At 38.1% G+C, this 16,579-nt stretch overlaps 1 protein-coding gene across 1 annotated transcript in view; it reads left to right on the plus strand.

Annotated features, from left to right (window-relative positions):
• LOC140239581 (protein O-linked-mannose beta-1,2-N-acetylglucosaminyltransferase 1-like) overlaps positions 1-16,579 on the plus strand; it is a 35,443-nt gene that overhangs the window by 6,153 nt on the left and 12,711 nt on the right. Inside the window, exons 4-12 of the mRNA XM_072319415.1 lie at positions 127-179; positions 1,022-1,072; positions 3,960-4,174; positions 4,805-4,877; positions 5,764-5,926; positions 6,901-7,022; positions 7,941-8,031; positions 8,685-8,878; positions 15,382-15,573. Of these exons, the coding sequence (XP_072175516.1) occupies positions 127-179; positions 1,022-1,072; positions 3,960-4,174; positions 4,805-4,877; positions 5,764-5,926; positions 6,901-7,022; positions 7,941-8,031; positions 8,685-8,878; positions 15,382-15,573 (1,154 nt within the window). The remainder of the gene's footprint in view (positions 1-126; positions 180-1,021; positions 1,073-3,959; positions 4,175-4,804; positions 4,878-5,763; positions 5,927-6,900; positions 7,023-7,940; positions 8,032-8,684; positions 8,879-15,381; positions 15,574-16,579) is intronic.

A 16,579-nucleotide genomic window follows, 5' to 3' on the forward strand; every position in this document is an offset into this window, starting at 1 on the left:
CCAACCATGTTTGCCTCTGCTTTTACTATCTGTGTTGAAGAGAAAAATTGGAGCTCTTTTTGTGCTGTTTTGATGTGCTGTTTAATGTAATTACTGCCAGTGTTACATTCCTGTTTTCCATTGCAGTATTTTTCCACAGATAGAAATGGGACGAGGATTAAATATACTTCAGATTGAAGGTAAGATGGGCAGCATGAAACATGGATGAAATCATAATTAATTAGGATGAGGAAGTAATTCATAGGATCTTTTAACATAGAATCATACAGGGTAATTATTAGCAAATTGGCAATCAAAAATTACATTATTAATGTTGATGGCTATTGACTGTAATGGCTGAATGATGATTAACTAATATACATTAAAGTATTTAACTCATCTACAGTAGGTGGCCCTTGCTCGTACAATTTTTCCCAATATCCCATTCATTGCCATGCAGTATAAGTAATCTACAGATAGATGATCCTTGCATCAATTCCTTCTCAAATATAACTTTGATATTTTGTGCCTACATATCTACATTGAAGGTTAGACAATGTAAGAATTATTGCAGTGTTCATATTTCTAGCTATTAACAGGGTCATTGAATTAAATTTCTGCTACATTAGATGCCATGATAACCTAAAAACTAATTTATGATAATTTAATGGCAATAATTTTTGTCTTTCACTCGATTTGAGAAGAATGCATTTGGTTGCATGCAGTATTAACTAATCTTTCAGGAATCTATTCATCCCTATTTTCTTAATGTATGTGGAAGTGGACAATCAAAATTTGAAATTTGTTATTGATTGCACTGCTAACGACTTCATAAATTTGTCAGGTAAATGTGATTTTGGTGGGCTTTGTTCTTATCTACATTTACAGAAAAAGTTGATGGGGATAATTAACTACCTCTGAATGGGCATCATGTCATTAATCCTGCATTAACCAGAGCATGTCCAATTTACTACTAATGTTATCTGGTGTTCTCTTGTCCAATTTACTACTAATGTTATCTGGTGTTCTCTTTTGTGCGCAGCAAAAACTAGGAGAGTAACGACAAAGCGGTCTTTCGACACATACGCACATGGTGAGTTTTAGCTCTCACACTTGTTGAATTTTAGAGCTGTTTTGAAGACAGTGGTGTGGTTGACATTGTATGTAGCTGCAACTCAAACTGATGCAGTTCATCAATTTGAATGTCTTCATCAGAGTGAACAGGTGTGTGTGTGTGTGTGTTTAAATGATTGTGTTGTATTTAGCCCATTGAGGACGGGCTGATTTTGCTACAACACACTTTTCCCATAGATCCTTGCCTGAGTATACTGTGGATTCATCCTCAATGGGTTAAAGATGTTTATAATTCCTCTGTTGTTGAAGAACTGTGTGATGAAGGTTAAATCTTATTGAGTGTGTGCTTTCATTGCTGTGGATGTATTGTTTGATACTGATAAATACCCGGTACTCTTTTAAGAGACAACCTTAATGGTTGCATGGTGAAGGAACAGACAGGATGCAAGATACAACGGAAGTCATGAAAATGAGCAGTATAAATCTTTTGATGGTGAATATTTACTGGGATAGGTGAGAAAAGGGAATAGGCTATTAGGCCATGCCCTGTTTAAATATTTGAAGAATTCTGCATCCACAGTTGTTGGTTTTGTGAGATGTCACAGATAGAGACATACTAACACAGAAGCATCTAACCTATTTTGCATAATGAACTGATTCTTCTTCAGCATAAAGTATATGCACTTTACCTCAAGTTCTGTGGTTATACACATCATTGAAGACACCTAATTATATTTCGTAATGTGGGCCTTTACCATTTAGTTATCTATGCAATGCCAACTTACTTTTTGTCATCTCAACTGCCAAGTCAGATGAGTTGGTAAACAATTACATGTACAGTTGAACCTCTCGTATCCGGACAAGTCGGGACCGGGGCTCATCCGGATAAGGGATTTGGCCGGATACGGGAGACTCAATGCTTTATACATGTACATATACATACACATGTACTGATGTAGCCCATTGTAGTACCACATGTAGTAATGTGTATGCTGCAACCTTTTCATTGTTACACTCAGTAACAGACCCCAAAATAGAGGTTCGTGTTTGCAAGAATGAAATCATTTTCTTTTATAAATTCTTGGGATGACTTACCTAAATAATTATTAAGAAATGTATCAAGTATATGTAATTCACGTGTGTTTGTGTAGGAGTTCTCAAGGAGTTGAGAATCCCCCTTTCCTCCCGTAATTATTAAAAAAAGATAAAAAAATCACGGCGAGATTGCGTCCGGATAATAGAGAGATCCGGATAAAGGGAGGCCGGATAATAGAGGTTCAACTGTACATACAATTCTCACAAAAGGATTGGGTGCTGTTGTTGTTGTTTTGTTTGTTTGTTTGTTTGTTTGTTTGTTTGTTTTTTGCACAACTTGGAATAATGTGATAAAGCTGCTATGTATGGATTACCTGACCACGTAAACTACAAAAAATGTTAGGGGGTATGAATATCCAAAAGGTGATTTTATGAGACAATGAACCATTGATGTTCAGACATGTGTGCCTGCAAAGTCATGGCACACTACTTTTAGACGAGCTGCTATCTCCTTTGTTGAGGTTAGACTTTAGACATGCAGCTGACATAAGTCACGTAATGATGTAAAAGACATTACTCATATCAGTGCTGGTGTGAAGTAATGTTCTTCAGGCATATCATCTATGCGTTTATAGAGCAGTTCAAGTGCTACCCAGCCCTGTGTGTGCTTTGGCATGGAACAGGAATAATTTCTGGTAGAATGTGCCACCTCTTGTAGCGACATTGTGTTCCATCATCATAAAAATGTTTATCCATGCAGAACACTTCCCTGTTAAGTGGCCAAGAATGTTCATGACTGTCTCCTGGAGAGACATGTAGATGTAAATATGTTGGTTACCTATTCACATTCTGTTTTCAATAGAATCAATAAGGTTTAAAGGTTTAGTGACTCTTATTTGGTGTGTGGTTGAAAAAAAAGAGGGAGATCATAGCAAAAAAATCATTTAAAGATCATGTATCCCTTTTGAAAGTGTCATGAAAGTTTGCATGGTTGAAGAATAAGGGTTTCCAACATTGTGTATGAAATCTTGCTGCAATACACCTTAGAGTTTTTACACAAAAAAAAAAAGAAATGAAAAACTAAACCCATGTCTTTCAAGAATACATGCTCCCCATTTTGTACTTAGAATAACGGTAGGAATTTTTTCGTGCTGGAATAAATTCACTGGAAATCCATAGTAATTATTCTCTCTCCATTATAAAGATGTTTCCAGTTTTATCATTCTGAGGAAAGCTTTTAATTATCTATACCTCTACAATATACCAACTTATGAAAGGGTTGCAAAAGGGACACACAAACTTTAACCTTATTTTTGTGACTTTCATACAGGCAATGTCATCATTAGAACTACAGCTTCAAAAAGTAGAGTTAAACCTCAGTAGTCTCAGGCAAGATAATTTTCTTTTTGTGCCCACAGTTAAAATATCACTTAGTCCTAGCTATGATATACTTGTCTGAGTTGGAGGAACCAGTTTAATGTAGTGTCCCTTCAATTCTTATGCAGTGGTAAGATGTGACTAGGATGGTTTCATACTGTATACATCATAAATAAATTTGGCAAATTTGGAATTTTGAGACAAATTTGCGAGTGGCTGAATTCACAATTGAGAACCACATTGGCAAAATAAGAATTTTCCCATTTGGGAAGAAAAGTTGATGATTTCCCACTTCAGAGGTGATATAAACAACTTATTGTGTCACAGGAGACGACCCTGTGCAAGTATGCTCGTGGAGCCGGGAAATTCACAAACATAAGAACACCATGAAAATACTTTGTGAACAGGAAAAGGTGCTTCGGCTTGAGTCTTTGAACACAGGATTGCGTTTTTGTCAGATTATTGATCCTCTTTTCCTTTCTACAACATCACAGACAGCGAAGACCTGGTGGCGTTTCTCAACTCTGTCTCCGCGGGCGACATCCTCCTCATTGTCACCTTCGATGATGCCACCAACAGGCTGTCGCCGGAGGCCGTCAAGATGTTTGAGGACATCTACGGCAGTCGCCAGGCCCACCTGCTCGGCTACCGCTCCATGTGGGCTTTCATCGGCCAGAAGTACACCCAGCACGATGGCAGCCATGAAGCGGTAGGAATCCCATCTCACAGATTCAGTTAGAGTTGTTTATTCATCATTCGTGACCTGAGGTCCGTGTCATGAAAGTTTTACAAGAGACGTTTTGCTCATACTGAGGAGAGACTTCATGAAATGGATTTTGCTTCTCTTTGTAAAGTCTCTCCTAGCTACATATGAGCGACTTTGGTCATTTCTGAGATTTATGTGAAGACTTTTATGTTATGACTTCATGAAACAAGCCCCCGTCTGGTGATTTCAGGCAGAAGTCAGAATTTTTGTTGTTCAAGGCATTGTATGATACAAATTCTCCATATTTCAAACGTAAACTTATCCATAAAAACATTGGCTTAGTTTATGAGAGACTTACCTTAGTTGAACTGATTAAAAGTAGTAAAATAACTTCAGAAGAAAATTTATGGAAAGCAGAGAAGATTATTGTCAGAGTTTCAGCCTGGTTTATAATAGAGAACCAAGCAGCAGTCTTGGTGTGTTTCAGGCCACGTATTATATATCAGTGGAGAGCTTAGAATGTGGGAAGCTTTATAGTACTGAAAGTTGATAAACAACATGTGGTCATTTATCAGGCTGATTTGTTGATTGATCACAGTGTTATGGTCAACATTGTCTCATTTTTATCTGCAGATGACCCAAATGAAAAAACCTGAGAGTGAGTGGGGAACGCAGACAGAAATCAAGGGATGTTTTTCTATACCGCGTGAGTATGGGTTGTCGTTTGGCAAGGTGTGACATTGCTCATTAAGTTGAATTAGGAAATGTATGATAGCTATTAAGAGAATTAAACCCAAATGTATATGTGAAATAATGGAATGCAGTAAGGTCAGTCAAACACATCAGTGAAAGTTTGAGGAAAATCAGACAATTTGATCCAAAGTCATGAATTTTTTGACTGTTGGTGCTGTCATTGCTAGATGAGAAGACTACAATACTTTGTGACATCATATGGAATCAATATCAAGAAGACGTAATGGAAATATCAAGAAAATTTTAAAAATTCAACATGTTTTCACTCTTCTAGCAGTATGAAAGAGCACTTTAATACCTTTTTCAGAAAGCAGGGGGAATGATATTACCCTTGACATATTTCAGTCTTGAGTCAAAGGGGATGTGTATCTTTCATTTTAAAAATGGAATTTTGTGGAATTCTCTTTATATCACATCCATACATGACATCACAAACTGTAGTGGCCTTTTCATCCAGCAATTGCTACACCAGAATAAGAATTCATAACTTTTCAACCTATTGCCTGATTCTCCTCTAACTTTTACTGATGTGCTCTACTAGTTTTGTTACATTTGCTCAATCCACTTGTATATTTGGGTTTTGCTCTCATCTATGTCCCAGAAACTATACTACATTTTCACTTCTGTTAGAAAAAAAAAAAAAAACATGTACAATTTCCATAAGAAAAAGAAATGTTTGAATTTGCCATTCCGATGTCTTTATCAAACTTCATTTTGCTGTATTCTAATGAAATGGTTATATTCAACTTAACCAACTCATCCCATATGTGAGATGTCAAAAAATTATATGAATGTATTTGAGACCGGAAAGAAATGATGAAATTTTGTGAAAATTGCAGTGGGTGAGAATCGAGAGCCCTCGATATTTGAGGACAGACCCCAGCAGAACTTATGCATGGTCAGCCGAGTGTGCGAATCCAATGAGGTTGCTGTCCACGTGGAGTCGGGGCGAACGTCTCAGGGAATGAAGATCTACCCCAAGGTCTGCTTTGAGGGCAAAACGTGAGTTGCGATCTTCAAAAATCCTGCCGGATACACAAAGTTTGAAATCGTGAGAGCGTTCTGGGTGTAATGTCACTCCGCCATCACTTACCAGTGTTGTAGGCATTGATGAAACGGTCCCATCATCTTATATGATTTTCTTTCTTTCACGATTTAAGCGGTCAAACTCATCATTTCATTACAAAATTTAAAGTTGTAGTAACAGGGACAGCAACAGTGTACAGCAGTCTCTATCATTTAAGCTTTGATTTTTCTGGAAGTGGCAATGAATATTCACCAAGCATTTTAGTGAAGGGAATAAAGACAGTGAGTAGTACATGTTCAGTCATTTTGTTTCCAAATCATCGTGTGCAAGAAGAGATAAGTTACAGTGAAAACATGAAAGATGCAGCACATGATAGTCAAACCTGCCATAGCAGCCACCTGTCTATAACGGCCACTAAAAACAATTCCGCCAGAAAAAAGCCACGTCAAAGACTGTCTATAACGACCCTTTTTTTGGTCTCCCTTGGGTTGCCACTGTAGACAGGTTTGACTGTATCCTTTCTATGTATAAAAGTTTGTGTGTCCCTTTTGCGGCCCTTAAAATTAGATTCATTTCATAAGCTGGTATATTGTAAAGGAAGGTAAATCTGACCTCTCCTCAGAATGATAAAACCAGAGACTTCTTTATGATGGATGAGAAAGGATACTATAGATTTTCAGCGAATTTTTTTGGAGTCCAAAAAGAATCCAACTGTCATTCTCAGCACGAAAGGGAAACAAGATCTTGAGTGTCGTGGGATTAGTTTAAATTTCTTCAAAAAAAAAAAAAAGAAGAAAAAACCCTCTTTAGGTGTATTACTGTAAGATTTCATGTAGACATTGGGAAGCATTATTCTTCAATCATGCAAAATTTCTTGATGTTTGCAAAAGGGATGTACAACCTTTAAAGTTTGTCATTAGATATGATCTCTCACTGACAATCTTTGCAGAGTACTAAGTAACTATTGGATTGAGGAAGTCAAGCCAGCCAAGCGAGGGCTCAACTTCCTCGTGATGAACCCCAACACCGGACAAGTCGTCAGCTCGGGCAATTTTGATACCTACTCATCAGGTGAGTGAATTGATTCAAATGTGACAGTGATTTACTGATTTTCTTTGTTTTTGTTTTTGTTTTTTAATGAGGGGAGTAGTTTACATAAAATGACAGTTTCATTGGGCATTCACTCAATGCACATGTATATGAAGGTGAACTTACCTTTAAGCACTGATTGACTTCAGAAGCTGAAAAGAAAATTATGAACTATTGGGAATGCAGTAACTTAAAGGCTCATCAATATGGCTCATTGATGTGGGTCATCAATGAGGACGAGAGCATTTAGAGAAACTTTTATTTTCCTGTAAATCTTGAAGTTGGTCAAACTAGGTTAAAATGGTGGGCTTAGAATTAAAACAAAGTAGGTGTTTGTGTGTGACAACAATGCTGCACTGCCGCGTACTGTGCAGTGTTACTGAAAGCCACCCATTTGTTACTGACAAATTTGGCAAATGTTCCTGAACAGTATCCTTTGGGGTTGGCATCTCTGCAAATATACAAAATGTTGTCACATAAGATGTAAGGATATGTTGTGACAAAACTTTGCATGTGTTGATCAGATTTGAAGCTTGCTATATTGTATTTGTAAGGTCAGATATAAGAAAATTTGCTGAATACATCATTACAAATGTATTTCTTCATCCACGATCAGAATTGTTATCAAATTTACCATGATAGGCCTTTGATACTTTGACTTTAATCTTTTCGAACAACACCTTATGGTGGTAATTGTGAATTATACAGTATTTGGCGTATTATGTCAAATTTTCTCATGGTCGTAATGACAGAATATCTAGGTTATGCAGAATTATGTAATGGCATGGTTGTAATGGATGTTGACATGGAGTTGTATATGGTTGTTGGTGAGCTTTTTGCATGATTTGGTTGTATGGTTGTTGGTGAGCTTTTTGCATGATTTGGTTGTCACTCTGACAGACACCCAGGACCTGGCCTGTGCAGACTTCCTCAGATCCGTGTCCAGTGGAATGATGGTGATCGGATCGACATTCGATGAGGCTTCTAGAAAGTGAGTGAAAAAAAAAAATGGAATGGGGGGGGGGGGGGGACTGTTTTGTATGCATATTCAGTTTGGGGGTAGGCTTTTTTTTAAATGTTTCATTCAACATTTCTTCATGCTAAAGATTTTACTGATTGGCTATTTTGAAATGAAGTTATCAATTTCTCCTGAAATGAACTTGAACAAGCTGAAGAAGAAAACTGAAAGAAATTGAAATGGACTGAATTGAATTGAATTATTATCTAATACCTATATCTAGGCAAAGAATATACATGTACATGTATGTTAGACATACGCATCATTGATCTCAATGATTTACTTGCGTGAAACAATTATGCCAGTAACTATTGGGGAAACATAAGAGAGATAGGAAAAGGGCTACTTGTGTACACACCAGAGCAAGATTTGAAAATGAAATGGAAGTGTCTAAATCTTTGCATTCATCCTTGAAGTTGCATGGAGCATTTCTAATTTGTAACTTTCACGCCCTTAATATACAGACATCCTTGTCACAGCAATGACATGAATATAACAATGAAGTTATTTTTTTTATTTTTTTATTTTTTTTAAGGGGGAGGGGTTCTGTCTGTTGCCTGATTGCAAAAATCCTTTGTGTGTGCAGTAGTGATTTCAGTATTTCTGTTTTTTACTATGTAATCCAGACTAGGTCAGAACACGAGAAGGGAGCTGCAGAAACTGGGCAGCTCCAGGATCCAGGACCTGGGCTACCGAGAGATGTGGGCCTTTGTGGGCCAGAAGGGGATCCAGGGCCTGACCCCGTACGAGAAGGTCAGCGAGGACGTGATCGACGGTTGGGGCACCAAGGCGGAGATCTGGGATTGCATCCCTAAATACAGTGAGTAGCAGTAAACAAAGAAATTTAAAAAGATTCACAGACAGGAGTTTGCAATGGAAGTGTGCACACGGACAGACAAATGTCAGTCATGCAGAACTGCAAATGCATATAAATTCAGAACGGTATGATTGGCTTCACTTGGGTGACAAACCTTTGTATCTCAAATTTTGGTGAAGATCACTTTTTTTTAGAATAACCGTCAGATAATCAGTTAAATGATGTCCTGTCCAAATCGTAGCTGTCTTTAATACCCCAAAAATGCAAGCCACATGGTATGTCAAAGGAAAGGTGATCCCATTTGTTATAATGCTTTTGCTGCCATGTTTTGTCACTCTCCTGAACATTAGACTTTTTTGAGATACGAGGTTTTGTCACCCCAACAGTGATATTATATTTACATAAAATAGTGGAAGTAGTGAGTTCTATTGCAATTTATTGAGAAATTGCTCTTCATAAGACATAAATAGACACTGTTTATTCAGTGTTTTGAGAAGTAGCCATGATAAAATTCATGGGCATACATACCCAGGTAGGATTCGACCCCAGGACCTCCCGATTGCTAGACAGGTATCATATCCACTAGACTACCAAGCCTCTGCTCGATAGCCAGTGATGGTTCTAATCCCTTATAGCAGCAGGTACTGCATATTTATTCAAATCAATGATTCTATAGTGTGTTTGCCGTAAGAAAAAAAAAATGAAAAAAACAAGAACAACAAACACCCAAGTGTTTTAACTGCGTTGTAGCTCTCAGTGCTTTATTTGGAATGAAAGATATTATCTTTTAAAATTGTGATCATTTGTGGGTCATTTGTAGACAGTGAAATTTACTGTGAGTTTGTAAGGCATCTTCGTATTTCTCCTGTACATCACTTCTTGGCCAAATGTGTGCTTCATAGCATTTCATGTGACCTGTAAATCAGAGTGAATACGGATTTGGCAAATTTGAAGAAGTGACAGTATCAGAGATATGTTGTAAAATCTGGGGTGATGAGACGTGACTGCCACAATCTGGTTTTGATGGGGCAATTTTATGCAGTTGACTTTTCCACAGAGCACAAAAATATTCATTTTGTAGTTTAGAGAGCTTATTATGAACATTTGTGATACAGTAGTTTCCTACAAGTTTAGAATGTTATTCCAGCTGCCTTTCTTTATACCTCAGCTATAAATATTAATTTCTTGAGTTTCCCACGTAGAATGCGCTGAATGTGCATCTGACAATTACACAAAGGAAAATCACATGAATGTGTTAAAACAATATGGTGAAGAAATTGACTTAACTTTGTGCTGATATATAAATAAATATATGTTTTGTAATAAGAATTTGAGTAAAGTTTTTGTGGAGACATTTCCACGAAGCACCAAAATATAGAGAGAGCTTCCAAGAGCAAGAGAGCGTTTCTGTAATGCATCAAAAGGAATGTTTCTTTTCCTTCAGCCTAGTAACAAACCATTTTATTCACTTGCTCCCTCCAATTAAGTCTCTTAGGTAGGAATTCATGAAGCGTTCATCAGTTGTTGCTAGGTAGGGCAAGACTCTAGCAAACTCTGTGGTTGTTAAGGTGATCCTTTATTAACAAAGCATGCATAGAATTTGAGTGCATTACAGAAATTGTCAATTAGTGAAAATGAATAGAATATTTGCCAAAGAGCTTATCTATTTATTCTTAACTTTATTAATGTACAGTATAGGCCATATATTTAGTGAGTCATAATTTTCTTAATGAATTGGGACTTCCCGATGATTTCGCAAGTGGTTAAATTTGTGCCTGAAACCGTTGTCGCAGGTCACATATGGTGAAGAAATTGACATAACTTTGTGCTGATATATAAGTAAATATATGTTTTGTAATAAGAATTTGAGTAAAGTTTTTGTGGAGACATTTCCACAAAGCACCAAAATATATAGAGAGCTTCCAAGAGCAAGAGAGCGTTTCTGGAATGCATTAAAAGGAATGTTTCTTTTCCTTCAGCCTAGTAACAAACCATTTTATTCACTTGCTCCCTCCAATTAAGTCTCTTAGGTAGGAATTCATGAAGCGTTCATCAGTTGTTGCTAGGTAGGGCAAGACTCGAGCAAACTCTGTGGTTGTTAAGGTGATCCTTTATTAACAAAGCATGCATAGAATTTGAGTGCATTACAGAATTTGTCTTTTAGTAAAAGTGAATAGAATATTTGCCAAAGAGCTTATCTATTTATTCTTAACTTTATTAATGTACAGTATAGTCCATATATTTAGTGAGTCATAATTTTCTTAATGAATTGGGACTTCCCGATGATTTCGCAAGTGGTTAAATTTGTGGTCATGGAGTACAGTACTGAATGGAAAAATGTATATGTGCACGTCACATTCATGGCGGGATCAGAGTCGATATTTTCACATGTCTTTAAATTCGCGAATAGCACCTGACTCGCGAAATTCATGAACAATAAAACCTCAGGAAATTTTTTGATGCATACAGCATTTGTTTATTATTAATGTAGGTATGTATTCATTTATTTTCATTCTATTTCATTAATCATTTTCTTATCTATTTAGACTTTGCTATGTGACTGCTTTACTCATTGTACTCACGAGAACATGGTTTCTAATTGATGTAAAAATGCAAAATTGAAAGTATTCAATGTTGTATTCTTCCAAAAATAGTTCAGGGTCGCGATCCTAAAGAAATCATCAGACCCATTCGCAGTAATTATATGAAAGTGTGTAAGTATAAATGCCCCTGATCCAAGATCAATTGCTTTCTTTGCGTTTCTGTTTTGCTTAAGGCATATGGCTTTGGATAACAGCTCTTGGATATTTTTTTTTCTCGCTGATAGAATCACAAACAATTCTTTGTGGTGTCATGGAGTTCACTTGGTGAAGATTTGATTTGATTTTCTCTTTCTTTATATTGTATGCCAGTAAAAGTGTATGATGAAGTGATTGTTGGATCATTGAACAAGTTTCTGATGAATCCTCATTAAAAGATTTTCCATCACCTGTGACAAGATGTGTGTCCTGGTAAAATAGACTTTCCCTTCTTCTAAAGAGAAGAGCCTTCCTTTTCACCTTCAAAATCTGATCACAAGCTGTTATAGTATTCTCATCCAGAGATGGCGGAACTGAAACTTCAAAAGTTCATAACTCATGTACGGATTGTCCAATTTTCCTCAAACTTTCACTGATGTGTCTTATAAATATTGCTGCATTCTCACAATTCACATGTATATGATGGTGAACTTATCCTGTAAGGTACTAGCATGACAGTCAGAGTCTGATAATGGAATTGATAGAAAAGTTTCAGAACTTTTGAGACGAGGACTACCAGTAAATCTATATGTGGATTTTGACGTTGATGGTCCATTGCGGACATCCAAGACTTTCTAGTGAATAAAAAATAGATATTTGTCAGATCACCTCAGTAATTCGTACACAAATAATGAGGTTAATTTCTTACAATCTTTATTTTGTCAGTGATTTTGATTGTTTCGTCACTGCTCCCCATTTGTTCCTGTGACATATTTTTGTGTCATCTGGTCCCCCCCTTCCCTATCCCACATGACTCTTTGCCCCCCCCCCCCCCCCCCCCACCCCACCTCTGTCATGGCGTCACTGGAGCTGGTGCATTAACAGGTGTTCGGGTTTGGTTACTGCCTGCAGTACTCTGTTGTGCAACAGACCATTTCTGTATTAAATGCATTCAAATTCTATGCATACTCTGCTCACTAACAATTAACTTAGACCCTGTTTACAGTGCAGGGCTGGGCCGAGCCGCGGCTGAGCCCGGCCTCAATTGCGGGGCTGAGCCCGGCAATTTTGTCCATTTACACTGCTGGGCTCGGCCCAGGCTTTTAATTCAAACCTTTCAATATTTTGTCGTAGTGGCGCTCTGCTTGTAAACAAACACAATTTGGTATAGTCTGGTTTCCAGACCCTTTGCCAACTGGACTCCGCGGCGCCGACTTCGTCGCCACCTTTGCTGAAGGAAAAATCCTTTGCAGGACAAAACCACCTTAAACTATACTAATTTTCGACGTTGAGGGGGTTAATATCCTGAATAGCGAACTAGTATAGGCAGAGGGTCTGGAAGCCAGACTAAATTTGGTACCGCATTTGGGCCAGTTTGCGTTTACACTGAGAAAAGGCCGGGCTTGGCCACTGCTCGACCGCGGCCGAGACCACTTCCAGAGCGTGGCCAAATGCGCAGCCAATATTGGCCCTGCATTTGGCCTTTTGCGCGTTTACACTGAAATGAAGGCCGGGCTCGGCCTTTTCGCTCACTGTAAACGGGGTCCTTACATCCACAAAGCTGTCCAGAGACTTGCCTTACCTAGCAACGACTGATGAATTCTAAGTAGATTTATGACTGCGAAACTAAATTGGAAGGAGGAGATGAATGAATTGTTTGTTATTAGGCTGTAAGAAGAGAAGCATCCATGAATTTTAATTCATCGCAGAAATGGTCTATTGCTCTATTGCAAACTGTCTTCCTATTCTGTACATTGATTTGTGAGGTACTTCTTTCCCATTCCCTTTATATGGGGAAAAGTGTAGAGTACTTTTTGATATAATAATAATTTACTGGAAAATGACGTTGAATTGTGTAATTGCAACACCTTAACTATGAATTGTCACAAAAATTCATCATTCTGCATAGTTTGTTTTAATTTTCACATATTGTTTGCACTCAGACTACAAAGAGTGAGTGTGTGTGTGTGTGTGTGTGCCTGCACCTCCATGTGTACAGTTAAACTCGCATAAGTCGATTTTCTCGGGACTGAGCAAAACACATCGACTTAGGCGATTTTCGACTTGTGCGTAAGTCGAAAAAAATCGACTTACAGTTTCACCACACGTACGTACATGTATGTATAATGTACATGTATGTTGTCTACTCTGGAGCCGAGAGCTGGAGCGGTGTGCCGCAGAACAGGGCCGCGGCTAACTTTGCATGGACAGTGCATTAGTATTGGCACAGGTCCAATTACTTTACACCCTTGTTAAACCTCGGGGAAGTGAATATGGACGATATTTGAGCAGTGATTGATTCCAGTTTACCATACCGTGGCTTGAAATGCGTGTAGAGGTGCAATTCTGATTTACCCGTGCCCGTAACTTTCCGCTTTGAAAACTCAGCAGCTTCATACATTATACCACTCCACTGCACAGCGCTGTCAATGCCAAGCTACACTACAAGCTCAGTAAGCTGTACATGTAAATGAACGCATGTGTACTGTACGAACGCTGTACGTAAGTAGCGCGACAGCTGACAGGGCTGTACCAGCGGACCTCAAAACACGAAGAGAGTTCAACGATCCCATGATATTGCTTTGAATTTTGATTTTAGATCACTTTTTTTTTGTCACCTCAAACTCATCTGACAAACAAAATAATGATTGAGTAATAAATAATGAATAATAAATGACAGTGATTTATTTCACAATAAAATCTTATTCGACTTAGGCACAGTGAATTCAATGGTTTTTCCGTGAAAGTGTTCTTGGAATTTCATCGACTTAGGCGAGTATTCGACTTACAAAATTCGACTTGTGAGTGAATTAATACACGTAAGTCAATGGGGAAAAATCGGGACTTTTTAAAATCATCGACTTAAGCGATTATTCGACATATGCGACGTCGACTTAGGCGAGTTTAACTGTATTTCCTATTCTCCTGTGCAGAGTTTACCATAGTGCAGTGTGGAATATGTGCAGAATGTTCATGGCTCATGCCAAGTGTAGCATCATTTAGTGATATATAGCAGTGCTAAGATCCAACTGTTGAAATTTGTATCCCTGTGGGTTTGAATAGAGTGCATTATTGTGACCTGCAGTTTCTATAATCTCAAAAGTTTCAAACTCACAAACAGTGCCATCTCTTCTGTAACTGCCATGCTTTGGCCATATATATAGCAAGATGCAAATTCTACTCTTGTGTGGGATGCAGTTTACTTTGATTTGTGTAGGACTCCACCTACCTACAAAGGACAATTTAGATATTTGTAGTTAGTAACTACCAGCTGATCACCAAGGTTTGGAACCATGACTGAGTCATGTCATCGCAACATGGGCCATTTACATAGTTAATAATTACAAGCTAATTACCAAAGTAATAAGAGTGATGTAAAGTGGGTTTTTCACATGGTATGACTCTTCTCCTGATGTCAGTGCGTCTCTTCTGAAAGACTTGACAATGAGGATAAAGTGTCATGCCATAGGGCACTACTGCCAGGCTGGAACTCAAAAACTGGGCTCGTATGGAAGCCTGTGGTTTTATCTGCGTGGTCTGAACCGCCCAGCCATGAAAGTTAGTTTGTATGTTACCATGGTAACTGCCTTCGATGCAACCTGCCATTCTCCTTAGTCCACTTTCCCATGGAATACACTTCTAGGAATGGAGTCTGATTCAGATGAGTATCGTGCATGCAAGTTTGACATATACACGGATTATCCAAGGTGTTTTAGTTTTTTGAGTGGTCGGTAATTCATTTGCTTTCTATGCTTTCTCTCCTTGCAGTCAATGGGTCGTCAGTCCGCGGGGCAGTGATTGGTCTGAAGAAGAAGACGGAGTTCTGCCAGAAGTACCTCCACAGCTTCCGCGACATGTGCTCCCCGGTCAATGTCCACCGGCCCATCATTCCCATCGACCTCGACGATGAGAGTCTCCGAGCCAACCCCGCCTACGCCACACCCATCATCGTCGTACCAGGTACGCTCGGCCCAGCAGGCAGCATTCTCGTACCCTCTTTACCACACTACTCAGTACCACAATCTTGTCTTTCAGCCTGACCTACCACCTGTCAATAGTCCAAAGTCCAATTTCATGAAACGTTGTATCACAACCCAGGGATACCAACTGTTCCGATTTAGCCGTATTTTTCCGATTTTTCTTATGAAAATACGCTTGTACGCTTTTTTGTGGTTTGTCCCGATTTTTTAAATTTCTGATCAAGGCTGACCATACCCACTCATTTAATGCACACTTGGCAGAGATACATTGTGCAGGCAAAGGCTACTGCATATGAATAATGTGTACGTGCGTGTATTGAAAATGCAGTGCTGTGTTAATGGACTTGTGTAAAACAACCATTTTTCACCTGACAGGCTGCCTAATTTGTGAATTTGTGACTTTGCGTAGATGTTGTGATTATAAAAATACTTATTTGGGCATGATCATCATGTCTGTCAAATATTCACCTCTGAAAATGAAAATTATATGTTTCTAATGCATTTTATTCAATTTTTTCCCGATAATCTTAATTCCCATGGCCAGTCCCATATGAGTAATTTTCTGTTATGTCTAGTGGTTTAATCACAAAAACTTAGAGGCCGACTTCATAGTTTCAGGCAGCAATGATTGCCATATATTTATGACAGAAATGAATGTAATATATGTCTTGTGTTCCATGAAATGCCAGATTTTTATAATTGATATTTCGATTAAATAAATGAGAAATAACAGATTTTTTTTTTTTTTTTTCTTTTTTTTTTTGGTGGTGGTTTTCCCCAGGCCATTCCTTCAAATATTTTACAAGCGATATACTGGTGTATAATATATACCATTTAAACTTGAATTTTCTTCTTACTGCTGTATTGCCACTTTTGCGAGATTTTCCCGAAAATACTTTTTTTGTCCCAGAATACTTTTTTGGGCTTCTAGGAATGCTTTTTTTAAACGCCGAAGGTTGGCATCCCTGACAACCGCATGTTGTAAT

The sequence above is a fragment of the Diadema setosum genome, chromosome 2 (assembly GCF_964275005.1).
Source record: "Diadema setosum chromosome 2, eeDiaSeto1, whole genome shotgun sequence".
NCBI lineage: Eukaryota > Metazoa > Echinodermata > Echinoidea > Diadematoida > Diadematidae > Diadema > Diadema setosum.